Below are 17,831 nucleotides of genomic sequence, written 5' to 3'. Positions count from 1 at the left end.
CTGCACAATTGTCTCTCCGCTGAGCACCTCAAATGTTCTTGCCCAGGGCCCAGACAGAATTTAGCCCGTTTCTGCGCCATATCTCACGCTCACCATATAAGCCCCATTTTGATCCCAAAAAAACCCTGCACAACTAATTTCCTAATTATACAGTCAGTTTCTTAAAATTGGTCACTAAAGACCATACTCAAATCTATATTCAGCTGAATGTTTTGAAGAAAATATAATGAATCTACTTTTTGACTTGTCTTTGTGTGTATGTTTTTTCACTTATGGTGGGTCGCAACTCAAAACACACCTCAATTGGGTCAGGAAGCCAAAAAGTTTGGGAACCCCTGCCCTACGTACACAGTGGGTCTCAACATCAACAGCAGGCCAATGTCACCGGTTCATAGTGTGGTATTGTTACTTGAGAATACTCCGAATCCGGCCCATATAGTCTACCAGTCTTGTTGGGTACTCATTTGGTCATCTCCTGTTTCCTTCCTGTGTGCTTGAAAGCTTCAGGTGCCAGCCTGCCCCATGTGCAGGTGAGCCCCCAGAGGGTAGACATCTATGAGGGTGAGACTCTGAGGCTGTACTGCAGGGCTGGAGGCAGGCCCAGCCCCGGACTCACCTGGAAGAAACAGGAAGGACAACTCCCCCCGCAGGTAAACACAGGTCCTTTCTATCTGTTACTTTCTGCCTGGGACTCAGGATGTGGTTGGGATATATCCTGATCTGAAGAGTAACTATTATGTACTGTATATAATATTTGGTGCTGGTATCTCACCGTGGGTTGTGTTGGTGAAAAAGTGAATTCTGGTGTATTTTGACATACCGTTGTTTTTTCCTTCTTGTGTTTCCTTCTCCCCCTTTTTTATTCCCCCCCTTTTTTCTTGCCGTTTTGCTCAGGCCATTCCTTCTCACGGTTTCCAACAGTTTAAAAGCAACAGTCTCGATGTGTTACAGAGACGTATTGAGGAGCTGCAGGTCTGTCCATCTGTCCTCTGTCTCGATGTCTGTCTGTCCCATCTCTTACTTCCCACCTGTTGTTCTCTACTGACCCACCTGTTGTTCTCTACTGACCCATCAACACACTCTACTAAAAGCATGATCAAACGTTCCTTTGATTCATCGTCACACACGGGAACCACCATTCATTCACGACAAGCAAATAGCTTCTCACAAAGCCTCCATGATGCGTATGGCATGGTTTAGTTGTTGTTTTTGTCTTATAGGTGTCACATCCATCCATCGTCCTCCATTTTCAAATTTGTCCACATGATCATATCATCCCTGACATTTGTTTGTCCTAAAAAAAATATTCATCCCCTCCATTCTGTTTACATTATTATTAGTATTCCTCTATGTACACACCCAGGCCCCAGGGCATAGCTAGGTATTTGGGACATTGCTTCCTCGTGCCAGGTCCTGGTCCCCCCCAAGGGGCTTTGGGTTATTCCCTCCGTACCTCGTGTCTCCTCTGCCACCCGAGGCCCTGGTCTTTGTTCTGCCTCAGAGAGCTTCAGCGTTGTGTCAGCTTTTCCCAGGGGGACTCGGGCTCTGCCGTGCGGCCACGCAGAAATTCTGTGTGCTCTCGCAAATGGATTGCTTTGAAAACTTGTGAATGGGTTCAGACACACATTGAGCCAGGCCCGCCACGGCTTCTGCTCACTTTAGCCTGGCCTTCACGGTTGACGAGGCCGGACCTAAGCAGCTTTATCCACGGATGGATGCCACACCACCACCACCTCCCAGATACTGTAATTCACCCAGCCCAGCCCTGACACACCCCTTTAAATACTCTACCTAGACACACCCCATAAAATTTTCCATCTAGAAACCCCTTTAAATTCTCTTTAGGTGTACTACTGTGTATTTCCCCATTGGAAAAGAGGATCTCGCTGTCTTACTATTGTGTTTGGTTGTTGAACATTGGGATTAATTTAGAGATGAAGGCATAGGGTTGATGATGTTGTAAGTATTAGGAAACATCTGTAATGCATTTCCAGTGATTTCATACATGGATAGAGAAGATTTGTATTGCCTGTGATGAAACCATTGGCTCAAAGGCCTATGTCATCTTAATTCCCTAACAGTTTCCCATTCCTGTCAACATTGTACTGAATTAGTTCAACAACGATTATTTTAAGTGTACAAAGGTGTCCAAAAACATACTACTATGGACTACAAAACATACTACTATACCTACTGTGGTTTACTACTAACTAGTGTCAAAGACATCTACTGTATGTCATTGGTAACTATTTCAATAGTGATCATTATTCGTTGTCAATTCAACAGTTGTAACTGTAAAATCATCATAGTAATGTTGACGAAAGGAAACATTACTATTCTCAACAACCAACCAACGGGTTTGAATTTTTTCTTTTCTTTCGTGCAAAGCACAGCTGAAAAGCCTTTTTTAATGATTATCATAACACAAACATTGTCACAAATCACAACCGTATAACAATGGTGTGTATATATATATATATGCTGAAGATCCACCTGCGATGTGATTTTGTTGGTGTTGCCTCCTCATGGATTAAAAATCATGTCAAGTATGTCTGTTGTTTGCACCATTTGTGGTCTGTGAAATCCAATGTTTATAGAGTAGGCGTTTCTCCAAAGGTAAGTCATCTCATGTGTCTGTATGGTGTCCTTCTATTGGATTTGGGCAGAGACGTAATCATTGTCAGGTAGTTCATACCACAGTAGTCGGTGTCTTAAGGCCATTGTGACATAGTCTTCATCCCTCTTCTTGATCGTTGCCGTGTCCTCTCTAGGCCAGTATGGAGCGCACAGACATTGGCACCCTGCTAATCCCTAACACCAAGTCGTCTGACTCTGGCACCTACTTGTGTGTGGGCACCAACTCCATCGGATCCTCAGAGGCTCGCATCGAGGTCACCGTCAACAGAGGTGAGAGGTCGCACTTGGATTGTTTTCAGTAGGGTACACATTTTAAAATGCTGTGCAACAATATATAAAAACTGCTGTATTGTAGTGGACAAGTTCAGATTCATTCTGTTTCAAAACGTTTTCACCCTACTGAACACGACCCAGGTCAACCTACCCCAGAGGAGTACTGCTGTGTGTTGACAGTAATATAACTTTTGTAAATGTCTGTATCCTGCGTTTGTTGCTGTGTAGCAATAGGAGGAGACACCATCTCGTCAGCAATCACCATCCAGCCCTCCATAGCTGACGTCCAGGAGGGACAGAGCCTGGACCTCAACTGTTTTGTCCCTGGTAACCCCCCACCTGCTGTCACCTGGAGGAGGGAAAGTGGACGCCTGTCCGCCAATCACCAGGTAGGAATACACACACACATACACGCACAGCTAGTAAAAGCTAATTGGTAATGTCATGAAGGCCTGTTCTGTTTATTTCAGCTGAATAGTCACTCGTGTGTGTGTGTGTGTGTGTGTGTGTGTGTGTGTGTGTGTGTGTGTGTGTGTGTGTGTGTGTGTGTGTGTGTGTGTGTGTGTGTGTGTGTGTGTGTGTGTGTGTGTGTGTGTGTGTGTGTGTGTGTGTGTGTGTGTGTGTGTGTGTGTGTGTGTGTGTGTGTGTGTGTGCGTGCGTGCGTGCGTGCGTGCGTAGGTTCTGGGCACCAAGCTGCGTATCCTCTCTGCCGGTCCAGATGACTCTGGGAAGTATATCTGTCTTGTGGAGGGAGGGCCTGGTACTCCTGTCCGTCAGGCCTCAGTCTCTGTCTCAGTCACTGCCACCTCCTCTCGTAAGTCACTAAGCCATTCTCTCTGTGACAGTACAATGAAACTATCCTCCCCACTGATATCACCAGGGATGATGGTGAAACAGCCAGAGGCATATACAGTAGGAACATCTGTTTTTTTAGAGAATTTTATTCAGTGGCCTTTCGTCAGGTACGGTGGTACTTTTCCAGTTGTTTGTTTTCCAACCCTCCCTAAAGTGACCTCTGAGAGTATGTTTTTCTATTCCACACTGTGATCTTATCCTGGTTCAAACCTTCCTGGGTTTCTAGTTTCTCGTGTTCTGTATTTGCTTCCCATACAGTACACCGTCTGGTAAATGTTGTAGGATTAGTGAGGTGTGAGGAGAGGAAATGTTGTCCTGTTGTAATGGTGTGTGTTTCCTTGAGTAGGTCTGCAGACCCCCATCATCTCCATTGAGCCCCAAAGTGCAGCATTGCGACAGGGAGAGTCAGCCAGCTTCAAGTGCAGAGTCTACGGTGGAGCAGAGCCCATACGGCTGGAGTGGAAACTGTCCAACAACCAGCCCTTTCCTGGTGAGGCCCCTCCCATTCTGAACTTTTTTTTTTGACTATTACCCCTTTTCTCCCCAATTGGTAGATAGTCTTGTCCAATCGCTGCAACTCCCATATGGACTCAGGAGAGGGCGTCCTCCGAAACACGACCCTGCCAAGCCACACTGCTTCTTGACCAAGTCCGGAGGAAACACCGTACTGTCATACAGCTGGCGACCGAAGTCAGCGTGCGTGTCTTCGGCCTGCCACAAGGAGTCACTAGAGCGTGTGTCCGGCCTGCCACAAGGAGTCAGTAGAGCGTGTGTCCGGCCTGCCACAAGGAGTCACTAGAGCGTGTGTCCGGCCTGCCACAAGGAGTCACTAGAGCGTATGTCCGGCCTGCCACAAGGAGTCACTAGAGCGTGTGTCCGGCCTGCCACAAGGAGTCACTAGAGCGTGTGTCCGGCCTGCCACAAGGAGTCACTAGAGCGTGTGTCCGGCCTGCCACAAGGAGTCACTAGAGCGTGTGTCCGGCCTGCCACAAGGAGTCACTTAGAGCGTGTGTTCGGCCTGCCACAAGGAGTCACTAGAGCGTGTGTCCGGCCTACCACAAGGAGTCACTAGAGCGTGTGTCCGGCCTGCCACAAGGAGTCACTAGAGCGTGTGTCCGGCCTGCCACAAGGAGTCACTAGTGCGTGTGTCCGGCCTGCCACAAGGAGTCACTAGAGCGTGATGGGACAAGGACATCCCGGCTGGCCAAACCCGCCCCTGTGCCTTCTCATGGGTCTCCCGGTCGCAGCCGGCTGCAACACAGCCTGGGATCGAACCTGGGTCCTTAGACTGTTGCGCCACTCGGGAGGCCCCAATTCCATAGGACTTTTGCAGAAAGGCATTTAGTCAGTGGTGGAAAAAGTACCCAATTCTCATACTTGGGTAAAAGTAAAGATACCTTAGTAGAAAAGGATTCAAGTAAAAGTGAAAGTCACCCAGAAAATACTAGAGTAAAAGTCTAAAAGTATTTTAAATATACTTAAGTATCAAAAGTAAATTAAATTGCAAAAATATACTTATATACGTATCAAAATTGCTCATATTAAGCAAACCAGACAATTTTCATGTTTTTTATTTATTTACGGATAGCAACCCTAATTTACGGATAGCAAACCTCAGACATAAGACCCTGAGACTACAACCCTCAGACATAATTTTCAAACGAAGCATGTGGCCTAGTGGTTAGAGCATTGGGCCAGTAACCCGAAAGGTTGCTGGATCGAATCCATGAGCTTTTTACAAGGTAAAAATCTGTTGTTCTGCTCTTGAGCAAGGCAGTTAACCCACTGTTCCCCGTCGCCGAACCGAAGACGTGGATGTCGATTATGGCAGCTCCCCGCACCTCTCTGATTCAGAGGGGTTGGGTTAAATGCAGAAGACACATTTCAGTTGAATGCATACAGTTGTACAAGTGACTAGGTATCCCTCTTTCCCTTTAGTGTGTCCGCAAGTTCAGAGGTAATAGAGATGACCAGGGATGTACTGGACAATTTTCCTGTCCTGCTAAGCATTCAAAATATTGTATAACGAATACTTTTGGGTGTCAAGGACAATGCATGGAGTAAAAAGTACATTATTTTCTTTAGGAATGTAGTGAAGTAAAAGTTGTCAAACTTATAATTAGTAAAGTAAAGTACAGATACCCCCAAAAAACTACTTAAATGGTACTTTAATGTATTTTTACTTAAGTACCTTACACCACTGCATTTAGTCAAATTCATTTCAGATGTCAGAATCATGTCATTATCCACACAAGCAAACTACCTGCAATATATAACATGAAACCTTTAATTCTGTAGACAATGTGAAGGTTGGCCATTACGGCACTGTCCTCACCATCGCTGACGCCCGCCCTAGCAACCAGGGCACCTACAACTGTGTGGCTACCAACCTGTTTGGAATCACCCAGAGTATCGTCTCTCTGATCATCAGAGGTATGGCACACACAGACACACACACACACATACGGTGTTGATGTTTCTGATGTGGTTCACCATAAGCATCTTCCCTCTGTTACAACCCCCTTAGTCATTGCCGTGGCAACAGAGTGACCAAATGGTTGTTCGTCCTGATGATGTCATCCTTCCTTCCAGAGTCTCCTGTAGCGACCGTCACCCCTCAGGGGCCCGTGCGAGTCAGGATGGGTGAACCCATTAACCTGGAGTGCCAGGCTTCCGGGGAGCCACGCCCATCTGTCACATGGCACAGACTGGACAGCGCCCGCAACACCATGCTTAGCAGCCCTGTGCCCATGGAGTCCAACGCCGTCATGCAGGTAGTGTACTGCATTTGTGTTCCTGATCCTCAACTTCCTATGAAACCTCCAAGTCATTGTTACTGAGCTTTTGTGCTTTCCTAAACCCAGATTAAGTTGAATCCTAGGTTCTCAATTCAAAGGGTTTCTTGGTGTAAGACTAGGCTTAATCTGTGTCTGGGTAACCTGCCCTAGTATTTGGATTTCATTCATTTTCGCGCTAAACTAAATGACAGGGTGTGCTATTTATTCTACGCTGGGCAGACCAGGTAATGCTGTTCCCCTTCCACAGGTCCTAGTGGCCCGTCCAGAGGACAGTGGTACCTACGTATGCACAGCCCGCAACGACGAGGGCACCACAGAGACCAGGGTGGAGGTGATCGTGGAGGGAGCTGCCCAGGTGCCCGTCACGCCCCGTGCCTCTGTGCCCGATCCCCTCATGGTGGTGGTGGAGGGACAGAGCACCACACTGAGATGTGATGCTCACGGTAACGAATCCACCTTTAAATTACACAAATGAGTACTATAGCAAAGAGAACTGAGAAGAGAATAATTGTTGTATTGTTTGTACTGAGACTTGTTAGTGCAGAGAATACTTTTAAGTAAAATGATATTATGCAAATGAGAGCTGAGAGGAAATGGATGTTATCGTCACCTCATCTTTGCTAAGATCATAGAATTGGCATGACAAATAATTGACGGTACAAGTCCTTTTCACACTGATATTCATTGTGTTTTCAAAATCAACTCTTCAGGCTTCCCTGTCCCTAAGATCACGTGGTCTAAGCTGCGTGCCCCTCTCCCCTGGAGACATAAGGTAGTGGACAACACGCTGATCCTGCCCAATGTTGGCCGGGCAGACTCTGGAGAGTACATCTGCAACGCCACCAACAGCATGGGCACCACCGAAGTCACCATCATGCTGGACGTGGAAAGTGAGTCTCAAAATTTGTGCACACCGGTCTGGCCAGCTAGTCATGAGCGATAGACTGGTTTCATCATTGAAAGCAAGTTCCCAGTCTGTACAGAAACACTATGGAGATAGATATGGGTACACATACACTACCTTTCAAAAGTTTTGGGTCACTTAGAAATGTCCTTGTTTAATGTCCAGTTTTTGTCCATCAAAATAACATCAGTGTAGACATTGTTAAGGTTGTAAATTACTAATGTAGCTGGAAACGGCTGATTTTTTTATGGAATATCTACGTAGGCGTACAGGAGCCCATTATCAGCAACCATCACTCCTGTGTTACAATGGCACTTTGTGTTAGCTAATCCAAGTTTATCATTTTAAAAGGCTAATTGATCATTAGAAAACAAATAACTTTCTTCTGAAACTCATCAGTCTATTCTTGTTCTGAGAAATGAAGGCTATTCCATGCGAAAAATTACCAAGAAACTGAAGATCTTGTACAACGCTGTGTACTACTCCCTTCACAGAACAGTGCAAACTGGCTCTAACCAGAATAGAAAGAGGAATGGGAGGCCCCGGTGCACAACAAGAAGCAAGAAGACAAGTACATTAGAGTGTCTAGTTTGAGAAACAGATGCCTCACAAGTCCTCAACTGGCAGCTTCATTAAATAGTACCCACAAAACACCCGTCTCAACGTCAACAGTGAAGAGGCGACTCCGGGATGCTGGCCTTTTAGGCAGAGTTGCAAAGAAAAAGTCATATCTCAGACTGGCCAATAAAAAAATTAAATAAAGATGGTCAAAAGCATCCTGGAATCGCCTCTTCACTGTTGACGTTGAGACTGGTGTTTTGCAGGTACTATTTAATGAAGCTTCCAGTTGAGGACTTTGTTTCTCAAACTAGACACTCTAATGTACTTGTCAGTTGTGCACCGGGGCCTCCCACTCCTCTTTCTCTTCTGGTTAGAGCCAGTTTGCACTGTTCTGTGAAGGGAGTAGTACACAGCATTGTACAAGATCTTCAGTTTCAGTAGCCTTCATTTCAGTTTTCAGCTGTGCTAACATAATTGCAAAAGGGTTTTCTATTGCTCAATTAGCCTTTTAAAATGACCAATTTGGATTAGCTAACACAACTTTCCATTGGAACACATGAGTGATGGTTGCTGATAATGGGCCTCTGTACGCCTATGTAGATATTCCATAAGAAATCTGCCATATCCAGCCGCAATAGTAATTTACAACATTAACAATGTCTGCACTGTATTTCTGATAAATGTTAAAGGACAAAAAATGTGATTTTCTTTCAAAACAAGGACATTTCTAAGTGACTGGAAGTGTATATGAACACGAATAAACTGAAAGATTGATACACAACATAGATAATAAGGAACTGGTCCACTAGTGTATATGAAACATAGCTTTGCATTGTGACTGAATGTTGGTCTTCGTTGCCCGTTCCTTGCTTCGCTCATGAATAGCATTGTCCAATCAATCAATCAATCAATCAATAAAATGTATTTATAAAGCCCTTTTTACATCAGCAGATGTCACAAAGTGCTATACAGAAACCCAGCCTAAACCCTAAACAGCAAGCAATGCAGATGTACAAGCATGGTGGCTAGGAAAAACTTCCTAGAAAGGCAGGAACCTATAGGAAGAGACCAAAGAGAGGAACCAGGCTCTTAAAAGTGGCCAGTCCTCATCTGGCTGTGCCGGGTGGAGATTGTAAGAGTACATGGCCATTTTTAAGGCCAGATTATTCTTCAAGATGTTCAAATGCCCATAGATTACCAGCAGGGTCAAATAATAATCACATTGGTTGTCAAGGGTGCAACAGGTCAGTACCTCAGGAGTAAATGTCAGTTGGCTTTTCATAGCCGATCATTCAGAGGTCGAGACAGCAGATGCGGTAGAGAGAGAGTCGAAAACAGCAGGTCCGGGACAAGGTAGCACGTCTGGTGAACAGGTCAGGTCATGTTCAAATCATCCTAATGTCTCAATACCAGTCCCTGTCTCTACTCTCTAACCCTCCGTGTCTCGGGGACGCAGCTCCTCCCTATGCCACCTCCCTGCCCGACGATGTGGCAGTGCGTGTGGGCGAGGTGATCCGGCTGCAGTGCCTGGCCCATGGTACTCCCCCCCTGCTCTTCCAGTGGGCCAAGCTGAATGGCAGCCTGTCCACCAGGGCCGACGTCCAAGGAGGAGACCTCCAGATTAACCTAGCCACACCCGAGGATGCTGGCACCTACAAGTGTTTCGCCACCAACAAAGTGGGCACCAGTGAAGCACATGCCACAGTCACTGTCAGGTGTAAGTACTGTGCTCAGTTACAGCTTTGTCTGTTCTTATTTGGCAAACCAAATTGAGCCGACAGCTCAATTACTTTGCAATGGGAAATGCTTTCATGAAAAGCAAACCTAAAAGCAATGCGACTGGGAACTCAAAACAGAATGTGTTTGTGTGGGTGTGTGGATGTGGATGTTTGGATGTGTATGTAGCCCCCCTGGCAGTGCGTGTGTCTCCTCAGGTGGAGGTAAAGGCCCGGGGTAGTGCTGTAGAGTTTACCTGCTCTGCTGCAGGAGGCCTGGGAACCACCATGGAGTGGCTGAAGGAGGGAGGAGCCCTGCCCCCCAACCATCACATCAAAGATGGGGTGCTGAGGTGAGTCACACCCACCAGGAGAGACACTTCACAGCAGGCAGTCAAAATACCTATAATGATCAACACAAATAAATGAGGGTCCAGAATTAACCTAACATAAATGCGATCCTGGATCAACACAACTTAGATGCGATCCAGGATCAACACAACTTAAAGATGATCCAGGATCAACACAACTTAAAGATGATCCTGGATCAACACAACTTAAAGATGATCCTGGATCAACACATCTTAAAGATGATCCTGGATCAACACAACTTAAAGATGATCCAGGATCAACACAACTTAAAGATGATCCAGGATCAACACAACTTAAAGATGATCCAGGATCAACACAACTTAAAGATGATCCTGGATCAACACAACTTAAAGATGATCCAGGATCAACACAACTTAAAGATGATCCAGGATCAACACAACTTAAAGATGATCCAGGATAACACACAACTTATTTATGATCCAGGATCAACCTGACTTAAATACGATCCAGGATCAACACAACTAAATTCCCAGCGTACAGGAAACACCGATCAACCAGATGATGATCCAGGGTCATGTCCCACTTGGTGAAATCAGGAAGTGCATTTCCGTCATCTGTCTTGCGCTGATACGTTTGTGTACTTTTATGTAGGATTGAGAACCTGGAGCAGCGCAACGAGGGCATCTACATCTGCAGAGCCACCAGTGTTCACGGCCAGGCCCAGGACTCCGCCAAGCTTACCATCCAAGGTCTGTCCAACATCCACAAAATCACTGAGACACACTGACACGCGTTTAACACACAACCCTGAGTTATAACAGTGGAGAATTTTGTATAGCCGCTCTATGCAATCTATTAGAATTCTGTTCGAAATCAGGGGCATAACATATTGCCCGCAAACCAGATCCGGCACACGAGCTCATTCAATTTGGCCCGCAGGGGAGTGCAATTTTTTATTTTATTTTGGGGGCGGGGAAACGATCTCAATTGACATTGAAATGGCTAAAACCAAACTGAAACTGTGTAGAAGTGGACCTATATTTTATAGTATCTTTTCTCTGTCCAGCTTGCTAACAGTCAATGAAACGAATGTTAGACAGTCAGGGAGCATGGAACATTTTAAAAGCGATGGCTAGAGGACTATTTGCTTGTTTTGACGGCATGGAGATATAACACATTTTAGGTGCAGTGCTCCGGACCTTGGTGAAGACTGAATGCGGCCTGCGGGGCAAAATGAGTTTGACACAACCCTAAATGTATCCATTCCAGCATTAATTTAATGTTGGAATTAATTCTCTCCCATCTACAGCCCTGCCCAAGGTGATGATCAACGTACGTACCGCTGTGCAGACAGTGATGGTGGGTAACTCCGTGGAGTTTGAGTGCCAGGCAATCGGCGAGCCCCAGCCCATGGTGCGCTGGAGCAGGGTGGGAGGGCCCCTGCCGGCACACATCATGGTGAAGGGAGGCATGCTGAAGATCGAGCAGGTTTCTGATGCTGACGCTGGACAGTACCGCTGCACTGCCACCAACAACGTGGGCTCTGTGCAGTCTCAGGTGGTCCTACATGTCCAGTGTGAGTAAAGAGAAGTGTACTGCACCTATACGTCTGCAAAACACGCATAGACACAAAGACGCACACACAACATGCCTACATACTCCTATAGCCCTTGTCCCCTCTGATCATGTATTGTTGGATATTTGTTTGTAAAGCCCTACCCCAGATCGCAGCTCTGCCAGAGCTGAACGAAGTGACAGTGGGATCAGATGCTGTCCTGCCCTGTGTGGCATCAGGCTACCCAGTGCCTGCCATCAAATGGTCCAAGGTAGCCAACAAACTATTAAAGATAGTGCCTATCTGTTTCTGACCATTTTCATCTGCTTTGTGCCTGGTGAACAGGATCATGATTTGACCCTTTGTAACATGTTCTGTGTCCTTCTCTATCTAGCTGGATGGGGAACTCCCTCCTAAGTGTAGACAGGTAGTCAACACCTTGACGGTTCCCGAAGTGACCCACAAGGATTCTGGCACCTACGTGTGCACTGCCTCCAACAAGCAGGGCAAAGTGGAGGCCTTAACAACCCTCAAAGTCCATGGTCAGTCAGCTGTATAGAAACACTGTGGAAGGCAATATACAGTTGAAGTCGGAAGTTTACATACACCTAAGCCAAGTACATTTAAACTCAGTTTTTCACAATTCCTGACATTTAATCCTAGTAAAAATTCCTTGTCTTTCGTCAGTTAGGACCGCCACTTTATTTTAAGAATGTGAGATGTCAGAATAATACACTGCTCAAAAAAATAAAGGGAACACTTAAACAACACAATGTAACTCTAAGTCAATCACACTTCTGTGAAATCAAACTGTCCACTTAGGAAGCAACACTGATTGACAATAAATTTCACATGCTGTTGTGCAAATGGAATAGACAACAGGTGGAAATTATTAGGCAATTAGCAAGACACCCCCAATAAAGGAGTGGTTCTGCAGGTGGTGACCACAGACCACTTCACTTCTCAGTTCCTATGCTTCCTGGCTGATGTTTTGGTCACTTTTAAATGCTGGCGGTGCTTTCACTCTAGTGGTAGCGTGAGACTGAGTCTACAACCCGCACAAGTGTCTCAGGTAGTGCAGCTCATCCAGGATGGCACATCAATGCGAGCTGTGGCAAGAAGGTTTGCTGTGTCTCAGCGTAGTGTCCAGAGCATGGAGGCGCTACCAGGAGACAGGCCAGTACATCAGGAAACGTGAAGGAGGCCGTAGGAGGGCAACAACCCAGCAGCAGGACCTCTACCTCCACCTTTGTGCAAGGAGGAGCAGGAGGAGCACTGCCAGAGCCCTGCAAAATGACCTCCAGCAGGCCACAAATGTGCATGTGTCGGCTCAAACGGTCAGAAACAGACTCCATGAGGGTGGTAATGAGGGCCCGACGTCCACAGGTGGGGGTTGTGCTTACAGCCCAATGCCGTGCAGGACGTTTGGCATTTGCCAAAGAACACCAAGATTGGCGAATTCGCCACTGGCGCCCTGTGCTCTTCACAGATGAAAGCAGGTTCACACTGAGCACATGTGACAGACGTGACAGAGTCTGGAGATGCCGTGGAAAACGTTCTGCTGCCTGCAACATCCTCCAGCATGACCGATTTGGCGGTGGGTCAGTCATGGTGTGGGGTGGCATTTCTTTGGGGGGCCGCACATCCCTCCATGTGCCTCGCCAGAGGTAGCCTGACTGCCATTAGGTACCGAGATGAGATCCTCAGACCCCTTGTGAGACCATATGCTGGTGTGGTTGGCCCTGGGTTCCTCCTAATGCAAGACAATGCTAGACCTCATGTGGCTGGAGTGTGTCAGCAGTTCCTGCAAGAGGAAGGCATTGATGCTATGGACTTGCCCGCCTGTTCCCCAGACCTGACTCCAATTGAGCACATCATGTCTCACTCCATCCACCAATGCCACGTTGCACCACAGACTGTCCAGAGGTTGGCGGATGCTTTAGTCCAGGTCTCATCAGGAGGATGCCCAGGCATTGTAGGGAGGTGGAGGCCACACACACTACTGAGCCTCATTTTGACTTGTTTTAAGGACATTACATCAAAGTTGGGTCAGCCTGTAGTGTGGTTTTACACTTTAATTTTGAGTGTGACTCCAAATCCAGACCTCCATGGGTTGATAAATCTTATTTCCATTGATCATTTGTGTGATTTTGTTGTCAGCACATTCAACTATGTTAAGAAAAAAGTATTTAATAAGGATATTTCATTCATTCAGATCTAGGATGTGTTATTTTATTGTTCCCTTTATTTTTTTGAGCATTGTAGATATTTTTGTACCTGTTTCCTCCAGCATCTTCACAAGGTCCTTTGCTGTTCTGGGATTGATTTTCACTTTTCGCACCAAAGTGCGTTCATCTCTAGGAGACAGAACGCGTCTCATTCCTGAGCGGTATGATGGCTGCGTATTCCCATGGTGTTTATACTTGCGTACTATTATTTGTATAGATGAGCGTGGTACCTTCAGGCGTTTGGAAATTGTCTAAAATGTCAAATTTTAAAAAATCAGATTTTCTTTTGATTTTCCCATGATGTCAAGCAAAGAGGCACAGAGTTTGAAGGGAGGCCTTGAAATACATTCACAGGTACACCTCCCATTGACTCAAATTGTGTCAATTAGCCTATCAGAAGCTTTTAAAGCCATGACATAATTTTCTGGACTTTTCCAAGCTGTTTAAAGGCACAAGCTGTTTAAAGGCACAGTCAACTTAGTGTATGTAAACTTCTGACCGACTGGAATTGTGATACAGTGAATTATAAGTGAACTATTCTGTCTGTAAACAATTGTTGGAAAAATGACTTGTGTCATGCACGAAGTAGATGTTCTAACTGACTTGGCAAAACTATAGTTTGTTAAGAAGAAATTTGTGGAGTGGTTGAAAAACGAGTTTTAATGACTCCAACCTAAGTGTGTGTAAACTTCTGACTTCAACTGTTACATTATTGCCAGTATCCAACACCATGGTTCCCCATCCCCTATCTCTAGTTCATAGGCAGTAAGCTCAATCGGAGGGGAACTTTCGATATTGCCAGTATCTAACTCTACGATTCTCCATCCTTTATCTCTACAGATCGAGTTATGCCCTATTTCACCCAGGAGCCCCTGTCCTATCTCACTCTGCCCACCATCAAGAACGCCTACAAGTCCTTCAGCATCAAGATTAGCTTCAGGCCAGACAATCCTGATGGTGAGGCTGTAGTCACTTACAGTCAGACTTATGTACTGAAAAATAGCTTTCTCTGCACCAGTGGATTTGCAACTTTTGCTTTGAAGATAGTTTCACTGACTACAGTGATCCTGACTGCATCTGTTATGTCTTTGTGTCGTTGAGTGCATTCTCTTTCCTTGTTTTTTTTCCACATGATTTCACCCCCCTCTTCTGTCCCTCCACACACTCCCTCTCTTCTCACCCATGTGGTGTGAAGGTCTCATCCTCTATGCGGGTGAGTCGCAGTGCTTGAGCTCACACACTCAGGACTGATGCAGGTGATGCTTTTTGGGCTGAAAAGCCACCAGTGATGTTGACCTTTTACCTTGCCATAATGCATACTAATGTAGAGTACAGCTGATGGCTGTGAGAGAAGCCTATTGAAGAATGGTCTATGTCCTCATTCAGGCATGGTGGCTGTGTTGGCGCCCCCCGCTCGTCATTCCATTAGTCTTTGGCCTATTGATGAGGACAGTATGATGCCATCATTACAATCCATTTCATCTCTGTGCATCAGCTTCTACCTACAAGACTGCCCTGCTGCTACTTAAGACAAGCTTTATTATTGCAAAATTAATGTCTTATTCGCCTATACAGTGATTAGGCCTCATAATAAAGATTGGACAGTACTGTATGTGGCTTCGCAATTCTGAAGCTAGTAAAGAGTACAGTATCACCAGCGAGGTGGGGTGCTTCAATCGGTGACACACATACTCTGATAACAACTTCCATACCAGCTCATGGAAGCTGTACAGAGTAAACTACTACCCCCCCCCAAAAAAAAAAAAGACAATTGTGCCGCATTTAAGAAATCTCTGCTATAACCGCTACGTTTCAGAGCCATAGATGCTTCGGATACATTTATGAGGAGGCATGGTTTTCGACTGCCCTGGCTTCGACCTTGCTGATGATGGTTGAGCAGAGTTTAGCAGAGCATGTGTCGCTGGCATGCAGCCCGTGTGAAGGCAGAGATGGATCAAGCCAGACAGACGAACAGTTTGATACAGAGCAGAGCGATGCCCCAGGGCAGCAGATACTAGTACCTGTTTTTGACTGTCCCAAGCTTGGCCCTTAACCTGCTAGCATGCAGCTTATTTGAGTGACCTCAGCTCCCCTCTTGGTGCCAGTTTTTCACTGACTGGCTCCAGGGGGTGTGGGTGTGTACCAAGCTAACTGTACCTCCACTGGTCCACCAGGTATGATCATCTACAATGGACAGAAGAGGACCATGGGAGCAGACTTCATCTCTCTGGGGCTGGTGGGAGGCAGGCCTGAGTTCAGGTGAGCACCTAGCTGTCATTCTGGCGCACTATGAACACTACATGAGCTCAATGTGTAAGAGTAAACAAGCTATTGATGAATGTTAACTTGAACTGTCCTTAGTCTCGGTCAAAATTAGCTGATGATAATGGCGATCACAATCATGCTGGCAAAAACGACAATGATAGCGATAATGCTAACCTGTTTTCTCCTGCCAGGTTTGACGTGGGTTCTGGCATGGCCACCATCCGCTACCCCATCCCCATCAAACTGGGAGAGTTCCACACCATAGAGCTCTACCGCAACCAAACCCAGGGCTCCATCATAGTGGACAGGGAGGCCCCCGTCAATGGGAGCTCACAGGTAGTGTCCCGCTCTCATTTTTTTTTAGATCCAGAGACTGTTCAACAATGTCATTCACACGAAGAGAATATCCAACAGACGCTCCCGGGTAGTTTCACATAGTCAGTCAAAGACTGTTGAGTTCATACAAAGTACATACAGTATCAATGAGATTAATCCATGAACACTGTTTCCTGTCTTGTATCACAGGGAAAGTTCCAGGGACTGGATCTAAACGAGGAGTTGTATGTGGGTGGTTACCCCAACTACACCCTCTTGGCCAAGACAGCTGGCCTCAAGACCGGCTTTGTCGGTGAGAGATCACTCTTTGTTCACTTTCAACCTGAACACCTGGTGCTACAACAGTAGATACACATTTATAACATGCAGTATTTGTTTGTTTGGTAACTGGTTATTTCTTAACAGTAAACAAGACTTTGCTGATCACTGTTTTGGAATGTTCTGGTTCTTATTCTTGGTTCTATCCAGGGTGCATCCGTAAGCTGGTCATCCAAGGTGATGAGATCATCTTCAAGGATCTGCAGCGCAGCTCCACGGGCGTGTCCAACTGTCCCGTCTGCACTGACCGCCCCTGTCAGGTCAGCTGACAACCACGTCCTCAGACCCCGCTTGAAAAATATATTAATTTGTTCATTCATTGAGGTGTTGTGTTTCAGAATGGAGGGATGTGCCAGGACTCTGAGGCCAGTCTGTACAAGTGTAGCTGTCCCAGAGGATTCACAGGGAGTAACTGCCAGCACCACTCCTCCCTGCACTGCCACCCAGAGGCTTGTGGACCGGATGCCACCTGCATCAACCGTCAGAAAACCCTGGGCTACGACTGTCGATGCCACCTGGGCAAGTTTGGAAACAAGTGCATGGACGGTAAGGGAAACCAGTTTTTTTTCCTTTTTTTTCTGTGCATTGCCCACATTCCTGTATTGCAATTGACGCATAATCACACCTTACTAGATATAATAGATATTCTCTCTATCCTGTTTGTTTTTAGGCATTTTGGTCACATAATATCTCAACATCTGGTTGCTGTTTGTTTCCTCTAGGTGAATTGGTTACTACTCCCCTGTTTGACGGTACGGACTCGTACATTGCATACCCTCCTCTTACCAACATCCACAACGACCTGCGCATCGGGATGGAGTTCAAACCCATGGCCCTGGACGGCCTGATGTTCTTCAGCGTGGGCAAGAAGATGAAGACTGAGGACTTTGTCTCCCTGGAGATGGTAGACGGATACGTGCAATTCCGCTATGAACTGGGGACTGGTGAGAGCATAAAGACACATTATAATTAAGTAATAAGGCCCGAAGGGGTGTAGTATATGGCCAATATACCACGGCTATTGACTGTTCTTGTGCACGATGCAACGAAGAG

At 46.1% G+C, this 17,831-nt stretch overlaps 1 protein-coding gene across 12 annotated transcripts in view; it reads left to right on the top strand.

Moving 5' to 3' along the window:
- Positions 1 to 17,831, top strand: part of LOC118359984 (basement membrane-specific heparan sulfate proteoglycan core protein-like) — a 154,600-nt gene that overhangs the window by 119,503 nt on the left and 17,266 nt on the right. For 8 of the 12 annotated variants that reach the window (XM_035738966.2, XM_035738954.2, XM_035738960.2 and 5 more), the window contains 24 exons: positions 502 to 650; positions 895 to 972; positions 2,772 to 2,907; positions 3,139 to 3,299; positions 3,589 to 3,724; positions 4,112 to 4,255; positions 6,064 to 6,198; positions 6,358 to 6,539; positions 6,811 to 7,006; positions 7,274 to 7,453; positions 9,485 to 9,745; positions 9,934 to 10,096; positions 10,728 to 10,825; positions 11,386 to 11,652; positions 11,790 to 11,902; positions 12,026 to 12,173; positions 14,700 to 14,816; positions 15,055 to 15,072; positions 16,034 to 16,118; positions 16,316 to 16,460; positions 16,650 to 16,752; positions 16,929 to 17,038; positions 17,117 to 17,324; positions 17,501 to 17,722. In XM_035738966.2, the coding sequence (XP_035594859.1) occupies positions 502 to 650; positions 895 to 972; positions 2,772 to 2,907; positions 3,139 to 3,299; positions 3,589 to 3,724; positions 4,112 to 4,255; positions 6,064 to 6,198; positions 6,358 to 6,539; positions 6,811 to 7,006; positions 7,274 to 7,453; positions 9,485 to 9,745; positions 9,934 to 10,096; positions 10,728 to 10,825; positions 11,386 to 11,652; positions 11,790 to 11,902; positions 12,026 to 12,173; positions 14,700 to 14,816; positions 15,055 to 15,072; positions 16,034 to 16,118; positions 16,316 to 16,460; positions 16,650 to 16,752; positions 16,929 to 17,038; positions 17,117 to 17,324; positions 17,501 to 17,722 (3,555 nt within the window). The remainder of the gene's footprint in view (positions 1 to 501; positions 651 to 894; positions 973 to 2,771; positions 2,908 to 3,138; positions 3,300 to 3,588; positions 3,725 to 4,111; positions 4,256 to 6,063; positions 6,199 to 6,357; positions 6,540 to 6,810; positions 7,007 to 7,273; positions 7,454 to 9,484; positions 9,746 to 9,933; positions 10,097 to 10,727; positions 10,826 to 11,385; positions 11,653 to 11,789; positions 11,903 to 12,025; positions 12,174 to 14,699; positions 14,817 to 15,054; positions 15,073 to 16,033; positions 16,119 to 16,315; positions 16,461 to 16,649; positions 16,753 to 16,928; positions 17,039 to 17,116; positions 17,325 to 17,500; positions 17,723 to 17,831) is intronic. The other 4 variants (XM_035738963.2, XM_035738956.2, XM_035738955.2 and 1 more) reach the window with 3 other exon arrangements.

Source organism: Oncorhynchus keta, chromosome 27, assembly GCF_023373465.1.
Source record: "Oncorhynchus keta strain PuntledgeMale-10-30-2019 chromosome 27, Oket_V2, whole genome shotgun sequence".
NCBI lineage: Eukaryota > Metazoa > Chordata > Actinopteri > Salmoniformes > Salmonidae > Oncorhynchus > Oncorhynchus keta.
The sequence above is the reverse complement of the archived record's forward strand: the minus strand, read 5'-3'. Positions and strand labels throughout refer to the sequence as shown.